This window comes from Salmo salar, chromosome ssa27, assembly GCF_905237065.1.
Source record: "Salmo salar chromosome ssa27, Ssal_v3.1, whole genome shotgun sequence".
Lineage (NCBI taxonomy): Eukaryota > Metazoa > Chordata > Actinopteri > Salmoniformes > Salmonidae > Salmo > Salmo salar.
This window is the reverse complement of record NC_059468.1, coordinates 44495323-44515415: the sequence shown is the minus strand read 5'-3', so window position 1 is coordinate 44515415 and position 20093 is coordinate 44495323. Positions and strand designations below refer to the sequence as shown.

The 20093-nt window shown below is 44.7% G+C and overlaps 1 protein-coding gene across 1 annotated transcript in view; it reads left to right on the top strand.

The window, feature by feature from the left end:
* Positions 1–20093, top strand: part of LOC106589158 (CUB and sushi domain-containing protein 2) — an 881306-nt gene that overhangs the window by 682813 nt on the left and 178400 nt on the right. The window contains exons 36-38 of the mRNA XM_045709574.1: positions 1029–1124; positions 5270–5473; positions 9184–9308. Of these exons, the coding sequence (XP_045565530.1) occupies positions 1029–1124; positions 5270–5473; positions 9184–9308 (425 nt within the window). The remainder of the gene's footprint in view (positions 1–1028; positions 1125–5269; positions 5474–9183; positions 9309–20093) is intronic.

The following is a 20093-nucleotide window of genomic DNA, read 5'->3' as shown; positions in this document are numbered from 1 at the left end:
ACTACTAGCTACTACTAGTGACTACTAGCTACTACTAGTTACTACTGGTGACACTAGCTACTACTAGCTACTACTAGCGACTACTAGCTACTACTAGTGACTACTAGCTACTACTAGTGACTACTAGTGACTACCAGCTACTACTAGCTACTACTAGCGACTACTAGCTACTACTAGCGACTACTAGTGACTACTAGCGACTACTAGCTACTACTAGTTACTACTGGTGACTACTAGCTACTACTAGTTACTGCTAGCTACTTCTAGCTATTACTAGTGACTACTAGCTACTACTAGTGACTACTAGCTACTACTAGTTACTACTAGTGACTACTAGCTACTACTAGCTACTACTAGTGACTACTAGCTACTACTAGTGACTACTAGCTACTACTAGTGACTAGTAGTGACTACTAGCGACTACTAGCTACGACTAGTGACTACTAGTGACTACTAGTTACTACTAGCTACTACTAGTTACTGCTAGCTACTTCTAGCTACTACTACTGACTACTAGCTACTACTAGTGACTACTAGCTACTACTAGTTACTACTAGTGACTACTAGCTACTACTAGCTACTTCTAGCTACTACTAGTGACTACTAGCTACTACTAGTGACTACTAGCTACTACTAGTGACTACTAGCTGTTACTCGATAGTACTAGTTACTACTAGCTACTTCTAGCCGCTACTAGTGACTACTATTGACTAGTAGCTACTTTTTGCTTCTACTTCTAGCTTGCCTCCACGGATTGATGAAGTATAACATGTCATTACATTATTTTGGCTGGCTGCATCTGTTTCTCAGGATTCATTACCTATTGTTCCTGTGTTTTATTTAGGTTTATCTGTCTCCGTCACTCACTCCTCTCCCTCCTCCTCCCTTCTTCCTCCTCTCTCTCTCCTCTCCCTCCTTCTCTCCCTCCTCACTCCTCTCTCCTCCTCTCTCACTCCTCTCCCTCTCGTCCTCCTCTTCCTCCTTGTCTCTCACTCCCCTCTTTTTTTGTCTCATTCTCTCTTTCTCAGGTGAGTCGCTGCCGTTGGCAACGTCCAATCAGGTTCTGATCCGATTCACCTCCAAAGGCCAGTCCAGCTCCAAAGGATTCCACCTGGTGTATCAAGGTAACACACACACACACACACACACACACACACACACACACACACACACACACACACACGCATACACACACACACACACACGCATACACACACACGCATACACACACACACACACACGCATACACACACACACACACACACACACACACACACACGCATACACACACACACGCATACACACACACACACACACACACACACACACACACACACACACACACACACACACACACACACACACACACACACGTATTCACACACACACGCGTACGCACACATACACACACCCTCCCACACATACACACACTCATACTCACACTCTCACACACACATACACACACACACACACACACACCCTCCCACACACACACTGGAGGACATCTCTCCCCTCTCTTTGTGCTTTCCTCTCAGCCTGTTCTAACAAGCCTGTTACTCTCCATAACCGATGACTGTGCTTGTAGGTACAGGAGTACCCTAGCACGGTACCAATCCCCTACCACCTTTCTATGGGTCTGTAGGTACAGGAGTACCCTAGCACGGTACCAATCCCCTACCACCTTTCTATGTGTCTGTAGGTACAGGAGTACCCTAGCATGGTACCAATCCCCTACCACCTTTCTATGTGTCTGTAGGTACAGGAGTACCCTAGCACGGTACCAATCCCCTACCACCTTTCTATGGGTCTGTAGGTACAGGAGTACCCTAGCACGGTACCAATCCCCTACCACCTTTCTATGTGTCTGTAGGTACAGGAGTACCCTAGCATGGTACCAATCCCCTACCACCTTTCTATGTGTCTGTAGGTCTAGTAGGTACAGGAGTACCCTAGCATGGTACCAATCCTCTACCACCTTTCTATAGGTCTGTAGGTACAGGAGTACCCTAGCACGGTACCAATCCTCTACCACCTTTCTATGGGTCTGTAGGTCTGTAGGTACAGGAGTACCCTAGCACGGTACCAATCCCCTACCACCTTTCTATGTGTCTGTGTGTGTCTGTGTGTGTCTGTGTGTGTGTGTGTCTGTGTGTGTCTGTAGGTCTGTAGGTACAGGAGTACCCTAGCACGGTACCAATCCCCTACCACCTTTCTATGTGTCTGTGTGCACGTGTATCTATTACTGTGTCTGTGTTTGTATGCGCCTCTGTATTTGTGCGGTGTGTGTGTGTGTGGTGCGTGCCTTCAACAGGTCTCTATGAGGTTTAACTGTGCTACAGGGTAACTACAGGTCTCTATGAGGTCTAACTACAGGGTAACTACAGGTCTCTATGAGGTCTAACTACAGGGTAACTACAGGTCTCTATGAGGTATAACTACAGGGTAACTACAGGTCTCTATGAGGTCTAACTACAGGGTAACTACAGGTCTCTATGAGGTCTAACTACAGGGTAACTACAGGTCTCTATGAGGTATAACTACAGGGTAACTACAGGTCTCTATGAGGTATAACTACAGGGTAACTACAGGTCTCTATGAGGTCTAACTGTGCTACAGGGTAACTACAGGTCTCTATGAGGTATAACTACAGGGTAACTACAGGTCTCTATGAGGTATAACTACAGGGTAACTACAGGTCTCTATGAGGTCTAACTACAGGGTAACTACAGGTCTCTATGAGGTCTAACTGTGCTACAGGGTAACTACAGGTCTCTATGAGGTATAACTACAGGGTAACTACAGGTCTCTATGAGGTCTAACTACAGGGTAACTACAGGTCTCTATGAGGTATAACTACAGGGTAACTACAGGTCTCTATGAGGTATAACTACAGGGTAACTACAGGTCTCTATGAGGTTTAACTGTGCTACAGGGTAACTACAGGTCTCTATGAGGTATAACTACAGGGTAACTACAGGTCTCTATGAGGTCTAACTGTGCTACAGGGTAACTACAGGACTCTATGAGGTATAACTGCTACAGGGTAACTACAGGTCTCTATGAGGTCTAACGCTACAGGGTAACTACAGGTCTCTATGAGGTCTAACTGTGCTACAGGGTAACTACAGGTCTCTATGAGGTATAACTACAGGGTAACTACAGGTCTCTATGAGGTCTAACTGTGCTACAGGGTAACTACAGGTCTCTATGAGGTCTAACTACAGGGTAACTACAGGTCTCTATGAGGTCTAACTGTGCTACAGGGTAACTACAGGTCTCTATGAGGTATAACTACAGGGTAACTACAGGTCTCTATGAGGTCTAACTGTGCTACAGGGTAACTACAGGTCTCTATGAGGTATAACTACAGGGTAACTACAGGTCTCTATGAGGTCTAATCTACAGGGTAACTACAGGTCTCTATGAGGTATAACCTACAGGGTAACTACAGGTCTCTATGAGGTCTAACTGTGCTACAGGGTAACTACAGGTCTCTATGAGGTCTAACTGTGCTACAGGGTAACTACAGGTCTCTATGAGGTCTAACCTACAGGGTAACTACAGGTCTCTATGAGGTATAACTACAGGGTAACTACAGGTCTCTATGAGGTATAACTACAGGGTAACTACAGGTCTCTATGAGGTATAACTACAGGGTAACTACAGGTCTCTATGAGGTCTAACTACAGGGTAACTACAGGTCTCTATGAGGTCTAATGGCTACAGGGTAACTACAGGTCTCTATGAGGTATAACTACAGGGTAACTACAGGTCTCTATGAGGTATAACTACAGGGTAACTACAGGTCTCTATGAGGTCTAACTGTGCTACAGGGTAACTACAGGTCTCTATGAGGTATAACTACAGGGTAACTACAGGTCTCTATGAGGTCTAACTACAGGGTAACTACAGGTCTCTATGAGGTCTAACTGTGCTACAGGGTAACTACAGGTCTCTATGAGGTCTAACTGTGCTACAGGGTAACTACAGGTCTCTATGAGGTATAACTACAGGGTAACTACAGGTCTCTATGAGGTCTAACTACAGGGTAACTACAGGTCTCTATGAGGTCTAACTGTGCTACAGGGTAACTACAGGTCTCTATGAGGTCTAACTGTGCTACAGGGTAACTACAGGTCTCTATGAGGTCTAACTACAGGGTAACTACAGGTCTCTATGAGGTATAACTACAGGGTAACTACAGGTCTCTATGAGGTCTAACTGTGCTACAGGGTAACTACAGGTCTCTATGAGGTCTAACTACAGGGTAACTACAGGTCTCTATGAGGTCTAACTACAGGGTAACTACAGGTCTCTATGAGGTCTAACTGTGCTACAGGGTAACTACAGGTCTCTATGAGGTATAACTACAGGGTAACTACAGGTCTCTATGAGGTCTAACTGTGCTACAGGGTAACTACAGGTCTCTATGAGGTATAACTACAGGGTAACTACAGGTCTCTATGAGGTATAACTACAGGGTAACTACAGGTCTCTATGAGGTCTAACTGTGCTACAGGGTAACTACAGGTCTCTATGAGGTATAACTACAGGGTAACTACAGGTCTCTATGAGGTATAACTACAGGGTAACTACAGGTCTCTATGAGGTATAACTACAGGGTAACTACAGGTCTCTATGAGGTCTAACTGTGCTACAGGGGTAACTACAGGTCTCTATGAGGTCTAACTACAGGGTAACTACAGGTCTCTATGAGGTCTAATCTACAGGGTAACTACAGGTCTCTATGAGGTCTAACTGTGCTACAGGGTAACTACAGGTCTCTATGAGGTCTAACTACAGGGTAACTACAGGTCTCTATGAGGTCTAACTGTGCTACAGGGTAACTACAGGTCTCTATGAGGTCTAACTGTGCTACAGGGTAACTACAGGTCTCTATGAGGTATAACTACAGGGTAACTACAGGTCTCTATGAGGTCTAACTGTGCTACAGGGTAACTACAGGTCTCTATGAGGTTTAACTGTGCTACAGGGTAACTACAGGTCTCTATGAGGTTTAACTGTGCTACAGGGTAACTACAGGTCTCTATGAGGTCTAACTACAGGGTAACTACAGGTCTCTATGAGGTTTAACTGTGCTACAGGGTAACTACAGGTCTCTATGAGGTATAACTACAGGGTAACTACAGGTCTCTATGAGGTCTAACTGTGCTACAGGGTAACTACAGGTCTCTCCGGGTCCTTAGATAATCAGTACTTGGATAAAGCTACAGTGACCAGACGACACTCTTCTTCTCTTCCTCTACAGCGGTGCCAAGGACCAGTGCCACCCAGTGCACTTCAGTCCCAGAGCCCAGGAACGGGAGGCGGATGGGGAATCACTTTGCTGTGGGAGCCGTGATCCGCTTTGAGTGTTCCCCAGGATACGTATTGGAGGGATCCACCGCTATAGAGTGTCTGACCGTCCCCAATGCCCTGGCTAACTGGAACTCCTCCGTACCCAGCTGTATAGGTAGGACACAGAGACACACCTGTATAGGTAGGACACAGAGACACACCTGTATAGGTAGGGCACAGAGACACACCTGTATAGGTAGGGCACAGAGACACACCTGTATAGGTAGGACACAGACACACCTGTATAGGTAGGACACAGAGACACACCTGTATAGGTAGGACACAGACACACCTGTATTGTTAGGACATAGAGACAGACCTGTATAGGTAGGACACAGAGACACACCTGTATAGGTAGGACACAGAGACACACCTGTATAGGTAAGACACAGACACACCTGTATAGGTAGGACACAGAGACACACCTGTATAGGTAGGACACAGAGACACACCTGTATAGGTAGGGCACAGAGACACACCTGTATAGGTAGGACACAGAGACACACCTGTATAGGTAGGACACAGAGACACACCTGTATAGGTAGGACACAGAGACACACCTGTATAGGTAGGACACAGAGACACACCTGTATAGGTAGGACACAGAGACACACCTGTATAGGTAGGACACAGAGACACACCTGTATAGGTAGGGCACAGAGACACACCTGTATAGGTAGGACACAGACACACCTGTATAGGTAGGACACAGAGACAGACCTGTATAGGTAGGACACAGAGACACACCTGTATAGGTAGGGCACAGAGACACACCTGTATAGGTAGGACACAGAGACACACCTGTATAGGTAGGGCACAGAGACACACCTGTATAGGTAGGACACAGAGACACACCTGTATAGGTAGGACACAGAGACAGACCTGTATAGGTAGGACACAGAGACAGACCTGTATAGGTAGGGCACAGAGACACACCTGTATAGGTAGGACACAGAGACACACCTGTATAGGTAGGACACACAGACACACCTGTATAGGTAGGACACAGAGACACACCTGTATAGGTAGGACACAGAGACACACCTGTATAGGTAGGACACAGAGACACACCTGTATAGGTAGGACACAGACACACCTGTATAGGTAGGACACAGAGACACACCTGTATAGGTAGGACACAGAGACACACCTGTATAGGTAGGGCACAGAGACACACCTGTATAGGTAGGGCACAGAGACACACCTGTATAGGTAGGACACAGAGACACACCTGTATAGGTAGGGCACAGAGACACACCTGTATAGGTAGGGCACAGAGACACACCTGTATAGGTAGGGCACAGAGACACACCTGTATAGGTAGGACACAGAGACAGACACACACACATGTTCACAACCACACTCACACATGTCTCCTCTGAAATGGAGGGACTCTAACTAATTATCCCCAGCCGTCCCGTCGCCCCTAGAAACAAGTCCTAACGCATCGACTCTAGCAACCAGTCCAAACTCATCGCCCCTAGCAACCAGTCCAAACGCATCGCCCCTAGCAACCAGTCCAAACGCATCGCTCCTAGCAACCAGTCCAAACGCATCACCCCTAGCAACCAGTCCAAACGCATCGCCCCTAGCAACCAGTCCAAACGCATCGCTCCTAGCAACCAGTCCAAACGCATCGACTCTAGCAACCAGTCCAAACGCATCGCTCCTAGCAACCAGTCCAAACGCATCGACTCTAGCAACCAGTCCAAACGCAGCCATGAGGCACACAGGTGGCAGTGCTGCTACGGGTCAAACACACACGCACGCATGCACGCACGCACACACACACACACACACACACGCAAACACACACACACACTCCTTGAAACCTGCTGGTGAGGCAGATGTTCACCTGTGCTCTCCAGAGCAGCCACCAGATGTTCTGTTAATCAGCCTGTGGCAGCAAGCGGGGAACATTGTGTTAGAAGATATAGAATGTCTTCCACTGTGTTAGAATATTAAACACAGATATAGAATGTCTTCCACTGTGTTAGAATATTAAACACAGATATGGAAGGTATTCCACTGTGTTAGAATATTAAACACAGATATAGAATGTCTTCCACTGTGTTAGAATATTAAACACAGATATGGAAGGTATTCCACTGTGTTAGAATATTAAACACAGATATGGAAGGTATTCCACTGTGTTAGAATATTAAACACAGATATGGAAGGTATTCCACTGTGTTAGAATATTAAACACAGATATGGAAGGTATTCCACTGTGTTAGAATATTAAACACAGATATGGAAGGTATTCCACTGTGTTAGAATATTAAACACAGATATGGAAGGTATTCCACTGTGTTAGAATATTAAACACAGATATGGAAGGTATTCCACTGTGTTAGAATATTAAACACAGATATGGAAGGTATTCCACTGTGTTAGAATATTAAACACAGATATGGAAGGTATTCCACTGTGTTAGAATATTAAACACAGATATGGAAGGTATTCCACTGTGTTAGAATATTAAACACAGATATGGAAGGTATTCCACTGTGTTAGAATATTAAACACAGATATGGAAGGTATTCCACTGTGTTAGAATATTAAACACAGATATGGAAGGTATTCCACTGTGTTAGAATATTAAACACAGATATGGAAGGTATTCCACTGTGTTAGAATATTAAACACAGATATGGAAGGTATTCCACTGTGTTAGAATATTAAACACAGATATGGAAGGTATTCCACTGTGTTAGAATATTAAACACAGATATGGAAGGTATTCCACTGTGTTAGAATATTAAACACAGATATGGAAGGTATTCCACTGTGTTAGAATATTAAACACAGATATGGAAGGTATTCCACTGTGTTAGAATATTAAACACAGATATGGAAGGTATTCCACTGTGTTAGAATATTAAACACAGATATGGAAGGTATTCCACTGTGTTAGAATATTAAACACAGATATGGAAGGTATTCCACTGTGTTAGAATATTAAACACAGATATGGAAGGTATTCCACTGTGTTAGAATATTAAACACAGATATGGAAGGTATTCCACTGTGTTAGAATATTAAACACAGATATGGAAGGTATTCCACTGTGTTAGAATATTAAACACAGATATGGAAGGTATTCCACTGTGTTAGAATATTAAACACAGATATGGAAGGTATTCCACTGTGTTAGAATATTAAACACAGATATGGAAGGTATTCCACTGTGTTAGAATATTAAACACAGATATGGAAGGTATTCCACTGTGTCAGAATATTAAACACAGATATGGAAGGTATTCCACTGTGTTAGAATATTAAACACAGATATGGAAGGTATTCCACTGTGTTAGAATATTAAACACAGATATGGAAGGTATTCCACTGTGTTAGAATATTAAACACAGATATGGAAGGTATTCCACTGTGTTAGAATATTAAACACAGATATGGAAGGTATTCCACTGTGTTAGAATATTAAACACAGATATGGAAGGTATTCCACTGTGTTAGAATATTAAACACAGATATGGAAGGTATTCCACTGTGTTAGAATATTAAACACAGATATGGAAGGTATTCCACTGTGTTAGAATATTAAACACAGATATGGAAGGTATTCCACTGTGTTAGAATATTAAACACAGATATGGAAGGTATTCCACTGTGTTAGAATATCGCATTACATTTTATTTGTGAATTCATGATATTTCAGATTTCCATTCTCGAAATGAAAATTTTGTTGGTACATTTTCTTCTCTCTCTATCTTTATTAGCCTTTCTCGCTATTTCAGTTATTCTCTGTCCTCCCTCCCTCCCTCCCTCCCTCCCTCCCTCCCTCCCTCCCTCCCTCCTGTCCAGTTCCATGTGGGGGTAATCTGACCCAGAGGACCGGTACCATCCTGTCTCCGGGTTTTCCTGAGCCCTATCTCAACAGCCTCAACTGTGTCTGGAAGATCACGGTCCCGGAAGGATCAGGAATACAGGTATAAATCTTCAACTGTCTAGCCTGTTAGGGCTAGGGGGCAGTATTGACACGGCTGGATAAAAAACATACCCGATTTAATCTGGTTACCACTCCTACCCAGTAACTAGAATATGCATATACTTATTACATATGGATAGAAAACACCCTAAATTTTCTAAAAAAGTTTGAATGGTGTCTGTGAGTATAACAGAACTCAAATGGCAGGTCAAAACCTGAGAGATTCCTTTACAGGAAGTGGCCTGTCTGACCATTTCTTGAACTTCTTTTCCATCTCTATCATTTACTAAGGATCTCTGCTCTAACGTGACACTTCCCACGTCGTCCATAGGCGCTCAGAGCCCGGGAAAAAACAGAATGTCGTCATTCCAGCCCCAGGCTGAAACACATTATCGCCTTTCTCAAGTGGCCGATCAAGGGACACTGGGCTTATGCGCGTGACCCCGACCGCCCCCGCCTTTGGGATTTTTTCCTCTGTTTGCCGAAAAGGAGATTCCCTGTCGGAATATTATCGCTTTTCTACGAGAAAAATGTCGTAAAAATTGATTTTAAACAGCGGTTGACATGCTTCGAAGTACGGTAATGGAATATTTAGAATTTTATTGTCACGAATTGCGCCATGCGCGCGACACTTCTTTACTATTTCGGATAGTGTCTGGAACGCATCGAACAAAACGCCGCTATTCGGATATAACGATGGATTATTTTGGACCAAACCAACATTTGTTATTGAAGTAGCAGTCCTGGGTGTGCATTCTGACGAAGACAACAAAAGGTAATCAAACTTTTATAATAGTAAATATGATTATGGTGAGTGCTAAACTTGCCGGGTGTCTAAATAGCGAGCCCGTGATGCCTGGGCTATGTACTTAGAATATTGCAAAATGTGCTTTCACTAAAAAGCTATTTTAAAATCGGACATATCGAGTGCATAGAGGAGGTCTGTATCTATAATTCTTAAAATAATTGTTATGCTTTTTGTGAACGTTTATCGTGAGTAATTTAGTAAAATGTTAGCGAATTCCCCGGAAGTTTGCGGGGGGTATGCTAGTTCTGAACGTCACATGCTAATGTAAAAAGCTGGTTTTTGATATAAATATGAACTTGATTGAACAAAACATGCATGTATTGTATAACATAATGTCCTAGGGTTGTCATCTGATGAAGATCATCAAAGGTGAGTGCTGCATTTAGCTGTCTTCTGGGTTTTGGTGACATTATATGCTGGCTTGAAAAATGGGTGTCTGATTATTTCTGGCTTGGTACTCTGCTGACATAATCTAATGTTTTGCTTTCGTTGTAAAGCCTTTTTGAAATCGGACAGTGTGGTTAGATTAACGAGAGTCTTGTCTTTAAATGGCTGTAAAATAGTCATATGTTTGAGAAATTGAAGTAATAGGATTTTTAAGGTTTTGAAAATCGCGCCACAGGCTGGCAGTGGCTGTTACGTAGGTGGGACGCAAGCGTCCCACCTAGCCCATAGAGGCTAGACTGTCCTCTCGATATTTAATACAGCGACACTCCTCTCAACTCATCCTGTGGTATAGGAACACCTTGTTATAACATCTGGCATGTAGACTCTTATGTAGCATGTAATAACATATGACATAAGTTGTCATGCAGACTGTATAACAGTGGTTGTTATTTAACAGTTGACAACAGGGTGAACTGTCTTTTTTTACCCGTTATAATTTGTTTTATAACCTCTCATGACGTGACTCATTACTACCGCACCATCTAGCCACTGTCACTGACACCTCCACAACCTAGCGAGAGGGAGAGGGAGAGGGAGAGAGGGAGGGAGGGAGGGAGGGAGGGAGGGAGGGAGGGAGGGAGGGAGAGAGAGAGAGAGAGAGAGAGGGAGGGAGAGAGAGGGAGGGAGAGAGAGAGGGAGAGAGAGGGAGAGAGAGAGAGAGAGAGAGAGAGAGAGAGAGAGAGAGAGAGAGAGAGAGAGAGAGAGAGAGAGAGAGAGAGAGAGAGAGAGAGAGATCCTCAATGAAAACAATGTACTAAGCAAGCAAATGTCAAATTAGCTTTTTACCAAATTATTGTACGACAGAGTATTCACCCTGCACACCTTAATTGACAACCCAAAACAAAGGCAAAGTCTTCTCATGCTTTGTTAACTTCAAAAAAAGATTTTGACAGAATTTTAGCATGAGGTTCTACAATAGAAATTGATTGAAAGTGGTATTTGGGGAAAAACGTACAACATTATAAAATACCACAGGGCCGATGTGTGAGACAGGGATACAGCTTAAGCTCCACCTTCTTCAACATATGTATCAACGAATTGGCGAGGGCACTAGAACAGTCTGCAGCACCCGGCCTCAACCTACTAGACTCTGAAGTCTACAGCAGCACCTAGATCTTCTGCACAAAATCTGTCAGACCTGGGTCCAGTTGTCAGGACCCAAAAATACAGATTCCATCAAGACACTGTTTGCCCAAGAGCACACAAAAAAAAACGATAAATACCTCGGCCTAAACATCAGCGCCACAGGTAACTTCCACAGATCTCTGAACGATCTGAGAGACAAGGCAAGAAGGGCCTTCTATGCCATCAAAACGAACATAACATTAGACATCCCGACCAGTTAAGTTCTGGTTAAAAATAATTGAATCAGTTATAGAACCCATTGCTTTTCATGGTTGTGATGTCTGGGATTCCGCTCACCAAGCAATAATTCATCAAATGGGACAAACACCAAATTGAGACTCTGCATGCAGAATTCTTCAAAAACATCCTCCGTGTCCAAAGTAAAACACCAAATAATGCAGAGCAGAATTAAACCGATACCCACTAGGGATCAAAATCCATAAAATTCAGAAAAAAAGCTGTTAAATTCTGCAACCACCTAAAAGGAAGCGATTCCCAAATCTTCCATAACAAAGCCATCACCTACAGAGAGATGAACCTGGAGAAGAGTCACCTAAGCAAGCTGGTCCTGGGGCTCTGTTCACAAACAGACCCAACAGATCCAAAAAGTATTTGAAAACAAATACAATTTTGATAAACTCCCATATCTACTGGGTGAAATACCACAGTTTACCATCACAGCAGCAAGATTTGTGACCTGTTGGCACAAGAAAAGGTCAACCAGTGAAGAACAAACACCATTGTAAATACAACCCATATTTATGGTGATTTATTCTCCCTTTTGTACTTTAACTATTTGCACATTGTTACAACACTGTGCAGTATATTGACATGCTATGACATTTGAAATGTCTTTATTCTTTTGGTACTTGTGTGAGTGTAATATTTACTGTTATCGTTCATTTCACTTTTGCTTGTCAGTTTCACTTGCTTTGGCAATGTAAACATATGTTCCCATGCCAATAAAACCTTTTGAAGAGATAAAGAGAGAGAGAGAGAGAGAGACAGATGTGTCCAAAACTGCACCCTAATCCCTATATAGTGCACTGCTACCCCTTAGGTCAAAATTAGTGCAGTATGTAGTGAATAGCGTGTCACTTGGGATGTATGTACAGTGTTTGGTCAACTAAAGCCTCTCTCATCCGCAGACTACAGGGAGGGAATTATATGATTTGATATCATGTTGTTAGTAGTTTCTATTCCCTGTGTTTCAGTCTTGGTCCTACGTCTCTCCTCTAAATCTAGGTGATTTTAATATCTTGTTGTTTCTGTACAGTTTTGGCCCTATGTCTTGCATTTGATGATAAGCCAGCAGTTTATCAGCAGTACAGACGGTCTTTAGAGTAATAGAGATGGTGGTTTTAGGGGTTGAGGAGAGAGAGATAATAATCAGAGCTGCATTTTAACATCTCCACAGTTAATTACATTTGGCACACTATCAAATCAAATCACATTGTATTCGTCATATATGCCAAATACAACAGGTGTAGACCTTATCATGAAATGCTTACTTACAAGCCCTTAACCAACAATGCAGTTCAAGAAATAGAGTTAAGAAAATATTTACTAAATTAATTAAATAAAAAATTGATAAAAAACGTTTTTAAAATTATATAACAATAAGGAGGCTATATATATTTGTACCGGTACCGAATCATTGTGTGGGAGTACAGGTTAGTTGAAGTAATTTGTACATGTTTATGACTTTCCTGAATTTAATTCATACCAGAGGCTGCTCCAAGACGCCGGCGGAAAAGAGGTATTCGGTGTGGACTTCTTGTCCAACTCAGGAGGCGGGCACACCATCAACCACTTCTGAGTATATTACTCGCTAATGTTCAGTCTCTGGACAGTAAAGTAGACGTGCTCAGGGCGAGGATCTACTTCCAGAGAGACATCAGGGACTGTAACATACTCTGTTTCATGGAATCATGACTCTCTCTGGATATTTTGTCCCCGTCCATACAGTCAGCTGGGTTCTCAGTACAGACAGGAATAAAGAACTCTCCGGGAAGGAGAAAGCGGGTGGTGTATGTTTCATGATTAACTACTTATGGTGTGATTGTGAAAATGTGCAGTTACTCAAGTCCTTTTGTTCACCCAACCTAGAATACCTCACAATCAAATGCAGACCGTATTACCTCCCAAGAGAATTATCTTCGGTTATAGTCACAGCCGTGTATATTCCCCCTCAAGCCGATACCACGACGGCCCTAAAGGAACAACACTGGACTTTATGCAAACTGGAAACAACATATCCTGAGGCCACATTTTATATTTCTTGTAGCTGGGGATTTTAACAAAGCAAATTTGAGGAAAACGCTATCAAAGTTCTATGAACACATTGATTGTAGTACTCACGCTGGTAAAACACTGGACCACTGCTATTCTCTCTTCCTGGATGCCTACAAGTCCCTCCCCCACCCTCACTTAGGCAAATCATATCTCAACTCCATTTTGCTCCACCCTTCCTATAGGCAGGAGCTCAAACAGGAAGTACCAATGCTAAGGTCTATTCAATGCTGGTCTGACCAATCGGAATCCATGCTTCAAGATTGTTTTGATCTCACGGACTGGGATATGTTCCGGGTAGCCTCTGAGAATAACACTGACGTATCCACGGACACGGTGACTGAGTTCATCAGGAAGTGTATAGGAGATGTTGTTCCCACTGTGACTATTAAAACCTACCCAAACCAAAAACGTAGATAGATGGCAACATTCACACTAATCTGAAAGCGCAAACCACCACATTTAACCACGGCAAGGTGACTGGGAATGTGGTCGAATACAAACAGTGTAGTTATTCCCTCCGTAAGACAATAAAACAGGCAAAACGTCAGTACAGAGACAAAGTTGAGTCGCAATTCAACGGCTCAGACACGAGACGTATGTGGCAGGGCTGACAGACAATCATGGATTACAAAAAGAAAACCAGCCACATCGCGGACACCGACATCTTACTCCCGGACAACCTAAACACCTTCTTCGCCTGCTTTGAGGATAACACAGTGCCACTGATGTGGCAAGCTCCCAAGGACTGTGGACTCTCGTTCTCCGCGGCCGACATGAGTAAGACATTAAGCGTGTTAACCCTCGCAAGGCTGCCGGCCCAGACGGCATCCCACCCTATCCCAGTCTGCTGTCCACCATCGCACCATCGTTCAACGGCTCAGACACGAGACGTATGTGGCAGGGAAAGTGGAGTCACAATTCAACGACATCTTGCTCCCAGACAAGCTAAACACCTTCATTGAGGAGGTCATTCTCCGTGGCCGACATGAGTAAGACATTTAAGTGTGTTAACCTTCGCAAGGCTGCCGGCCCAGACGGCATCGCTAGCCACGTCCTCAGAGCTTGCGCAGATCAGCTGGCTGAAGTGTTTACAGACATATTCAATCTGTCCCTTATCCCAGTCTGTTGTCCTCACTTGCTTCAAGATGTCCACCATTGATCCTGTACCCAAGAAGGCAAAGGTAACTGAACTAAATGACTATCGCCCCGAAGCACTCACTTCTGTCATCATGAAGTGCTTTGAGAGGCTAGTTAAGGATCATATCGCCTCTACCTTACCTGCCTTCCTAGACCCACCTCAATTTGCTTAGGCGATGCAATTGCCATTGCACTGCACACTGCCCTATCCCATCTGGACAAGAGAAATACCGATGTAAGAATTGTGTTCATTGACAATAGCTCAGCCTTCAACACCATAGTACCCTCCAAGCTCATCATTAAGCTCAAGGCCCTGGGCTTGAACCCCGCCCTGTGCAACTGGGTCCTGGACTTCCTGATGGGCCACCCCCAGGTGGTGAAGGTAGGAAACAACCAACCAACATCTCCACTTCGCTGATCCTCAACACTGGGACCCCAGAAGCGTGCATGCTCAGCCCCCTCCTGTACTCCATGTACTCCTGCACCCATGACTGCGAGGCCACACACGACTCCAACTCAATCATCAAGTTTGCAGACAACACAACAGTAGTAGGCCTGATTACCAACAATGACGAGACAGCCTACAGGGAGGAGGTGAGGGCCCTGGAGGAGTGGTGACAGGAAAATCAACCTCTCCCTTAACGTCAACAAAATTAAGGCGCTGATCGTGGAATTCAGGAAAGAGCATAGGGTGCATGCCAATTTCCACATTGACGGGACAGCAGTGGAGATGGTGAAAAGCTTCAAGATCCTTGGCATACACATCACTGATGATCTGAAATGGTCCACCAACACAGACAGTGTGGTGAAGAAGGGGCCCAAGTTGGCTTGGCCCCTAAGACTATCACCCACTTTTACAGATGCACAATTGAGAGCATCCTATTGGGCTGTATCACCGTCTGGTACGGCAACTGCAGGGCTCTCCAGAGGGTGGTGCGGTCTGCCCAACACATCACCGGGGGCACACTGGCTGCCCTCCAGGACATCTACAGCACCTGATGTCACAGGAAGGCCAAAAATATCATCAAGGACATCAACCACCCGAGCCACTGCCTGTTCATCCAGAAGGCGAGGTCAGTACAGGTGCATCAAAGCTGGGACCGAGAGACTGAAAAACAGCTTCTATCTCAAGGCCATCAGATTGTTAAATAGCCATCACTAGCCGGCTTCCACCTGGTTACTCAACCCTGTACCTTAGAGGCTGCTGCCCCATGTACACAGACATGGAATCACTGGCCACTTTAATAATGTTTACATACTGCTTTAGTCATTTCATATGTATATACTGTATTCTATTCTACTGTATTCTATTCTAATGCCGCTCCGACATTGCTCGTCCTATTGTTTATATTTCTTAATTCAATTCTTTTACTTTTAGATTTGTGTGTATTGTTGTGAATTGTGAACTGTTGGAGCTAGGTACACAAACACTTCTCTACACCCGCAATAAATATGTGACCAATACAATTTTATTTGATGTTAAAGTGACTATGCATAGACAATAAGCAGTGAGTATCAGCAGTGTAAAATCATAGTGGGGGGGGGGGGTCAATATATTTAATCTGGGTGGCCATTTGATTCATTGTTCATCAGTCTTATGGCTTGGGGGGTAGAAGATGTTTAGAAGCCTCTTGGACCTAGAGTTGGCACTCCGGTACCGTTTGCCGTGTGGTAGCAGAGAGAAGAGTCTATGGCTGGGGTGATGAGCCTTTTAACAATTTTTAGGGCCTTCCTCTGATACTGCCAAGCTTGGCCCCAGTGATGTACTGGCTCGTACGCACTACCCTCTGTAGTGCCTTACGGTCAGATGCCGAGCAGTTGCCGTACCAGGCGGTGATGCAACCGGTCAGGATGCTCTCGATGGTGCAGCAGTATAACTTTTTCTCCTAATAGGTTTGTCTTGGTGTGTTTGGACCATGATATTTTTTTGGTGATGTGATGTGATTTTTGGTGACCAAGGAACTTGAAACTCTCGACCCGCTCCACTTCAGCCCAGTCAACGTTAATGGGGGCCTGTTGGCCCTCCTTTTCCTGTAGTCCACGATCAGCTCCTTTGTCTTGCTCACATTGAGGGAGAGGTTGTTGTCCTGGCACCACACTGCCAGGTCTCTGACTTCCTCCCTATAGGCTGTCTCGTTGTTGTCGGTGATCAGGCCTACCACTGTTGTGTTGTCAGCAAACTTAATGATGGTGTTGGAGTCGTGCTTGGCCACACAGTCGTGGGTGAACAGGGAGTACAGGAGGGGACTAAACACTCACCCCTGGGGAGCTCCAGTGTTGAGGATCAGCGTGGCAGATGCGTTGTTACCTACCCTCACCACCTGGAGGCAGCCGGTCAGGAAGTCCAGGTTCCAGCTGCAGAGGAAGGTGTTTAGTCCCAGGGTCCTTGGCTTAGTGATGAGCTTTCTGGGCACTACCAATCAAATGTATTTTTTAAAGCCCTTTTCACGTCAAACGATGTCACAAAGGGCTGTACAGAAACCCAGCCTAAAACCCCCAAACAGCAAGCAATGCAGGTGTAGAAGCACGGTGGCTAGGAAAAACTCCCTAGAAAGGCCAAAACCTAGGAATAAACCTAGAGAGGAACCAGGCTATGAGGGGTGGCCAGTCCTCTTCTGGCTGTGCCGGGTGGAGATTATAACAGAACAGGGGCCAAGATGTTCAAATGTTCATAGATGACCAGCATGGTCAAATAATAATAATCCCAGTGGTTGTAGAGGGAGCAACAGGTCAGCACCTCAGGAGTCAGTTGGCTTTTCATAGCCAATCATTCAGAGACAGCAGGTCTCCCCCCAACCCCTCTTTTACGCTACTGCTACTCTCTGTTCATCATACCTGCATAGTCACTTTAACCATATCTACATGTACATACTACCTCCATCAGCCTGACTAACCGGTGTCTGTATGTAGCCTCGCTACTTTTATAGCCTCGCTATTGTATATAGCGCTATTGTATATAGTCTTTTTACTGTTGTTTTATTTCTATTTCTATTGTTCACCTAATACCTTTTATGCACTATTGGCACTATTGGTTAGAGCCTGTAAGTAAGCATTTCACTGTGAGGTCTACTACACCTGTTGTATTCAGCATTTCACTGTGAGGTCTACTACACCTGTTGTATTCAGCATTTCACTGTGAGGTCTACTACACCTGTTGTATTCAGCATTTCACTGTGAGGTCTACTACACCTGTTGTATTCAGCATTTCACTGTGAGGTCTACTACACCTGTTGTATTCAGCATTTCACTGTAATGTTGTATTCAGCATTTCACTGTGAGGTCTACTACACCTGTTGTATTCAGCACTTCACTGTAAGGTCTACTACACCTGTATTCGGCGCACGTGATAAATAAACGTTGATATGATTAGAGGTGCGGTAGAGTGAGAGAGTTGAAAACAGCAGGTCCGGGACAAGGGAGCACATCCGGTAAACAGGTCATGGGTTCCATAGCCACAGGCAGAACAGTTGAAACCGGAGCAGCAGCAGGACCAGGTGGACTGGGGACAGTAAGGAGTCATCAGGCATGGTCCTAGGGCTCAGGTCCTCCGAGAGAGAGAAAGAAAGAAAGAGAAAGAGAGAATTAGAGAGAGCATACTTAAATTCACACAGGACACTGGATAAGACAGGAGAAATACTCCAGATATAACAGACTGACCCTAGCCCCCCGACACATAAACTACTGCAGCATAAATACTGGAGGCTGAGACAGGAGGGGTCGGGAGACACTGTGGCCCCATCCGATGAAACCCCCGGACAGGGCCAAACAGGCAGGATATAACCCCACCCACTTTGCCAAGCACAGCCCCCATACCACTAGAGGGATATCTTCAAACACTAATTTATTATCCTGAGATAAGGTTGAGTATAGACCACAAAGATCTCCGACACGGCACAAACCCAAGGGGGGGCGCCAACCCAGACAGGAAGATCACGTCAGAGACTCAACCCACTCAAGTGAGGCATCCCTCCTAGGGACGGCATGGAAGAGCACCAGTAAGCCAGTTACTCAGCCCCTGCAAATAATCCTAGTGGAGAGAGGGGAACCGGCCAGGCAGAGACACTATGGTGTTGAACGCTAAGCTCTAGTCAATGAACAACATTCTCACGTAGGCGTTCCTTTTGTCCAGGTGGGAAAGGGCAGTGTGGAGTGCGATTAAGATTGCGCCATCTGTGGATCTGTTGGGGCGGTATGTGAATTGGAGTGGACATAGGGACTTCAGCACGATGCTGTTGATGTGAGCCATGACCAGCTTTTCAAAGCACTTCATGGCTACCGATATGAGTGCTATGGGGTGGTAATCATTTAGTAAGATTACCTTCGCTTCCTTGGGCACAGGGACTATGGTGGTCTGCTTGAAACATGTAGGTATTACAGGCACGGTCAGGGAGAGGTTGAAAATGTCAGTGAAGACACTTGCCAGTTGGTCCGCGCATGCTTTGAGTACACGTCCTGGTAATACGTCTGGCCCTGCGGCTTTGTGAATGTTGACCTGTTTAAAGGTCTTGCCCATATCGGCTACAGAGAGCGTGATTACACAGTAGTCTGGAACAGCTGGTGCTCTCATGCATGCTTCAGTAGTTGCTTGCCTCGAAGCGAGCATAAAAGGGATTTAGCTCATCTGGTAGGCTCGCGTCACTAGGCAGCTCGTGGTTGTGTTTCCCTTTGTAGTCTGTATAGTTTGCAAGCCCTGCCACTTCCGACGAGCGTCAGAGCCGGTGTTGTAGGATTCAATCTTAGTCCTGTGTTGACGCTTTGACAGTTTGATGGTTCGTCGGTAGGACATAGCGGGATTTCTTATAAGCGTCCGGATTAGTGTCCCGCTCCTTGAAAGCGGCAGCTTAAAATCTTTGGCTCGGTGACGATGTTGCCTATAATTCATGGCTTCTGGTTGGTATATGTATGTACGGTCACCGTGGGGACGATGTCCTCGATGCACTTATTGATGAAGCTGGTCACTGAGGTGTTATACTC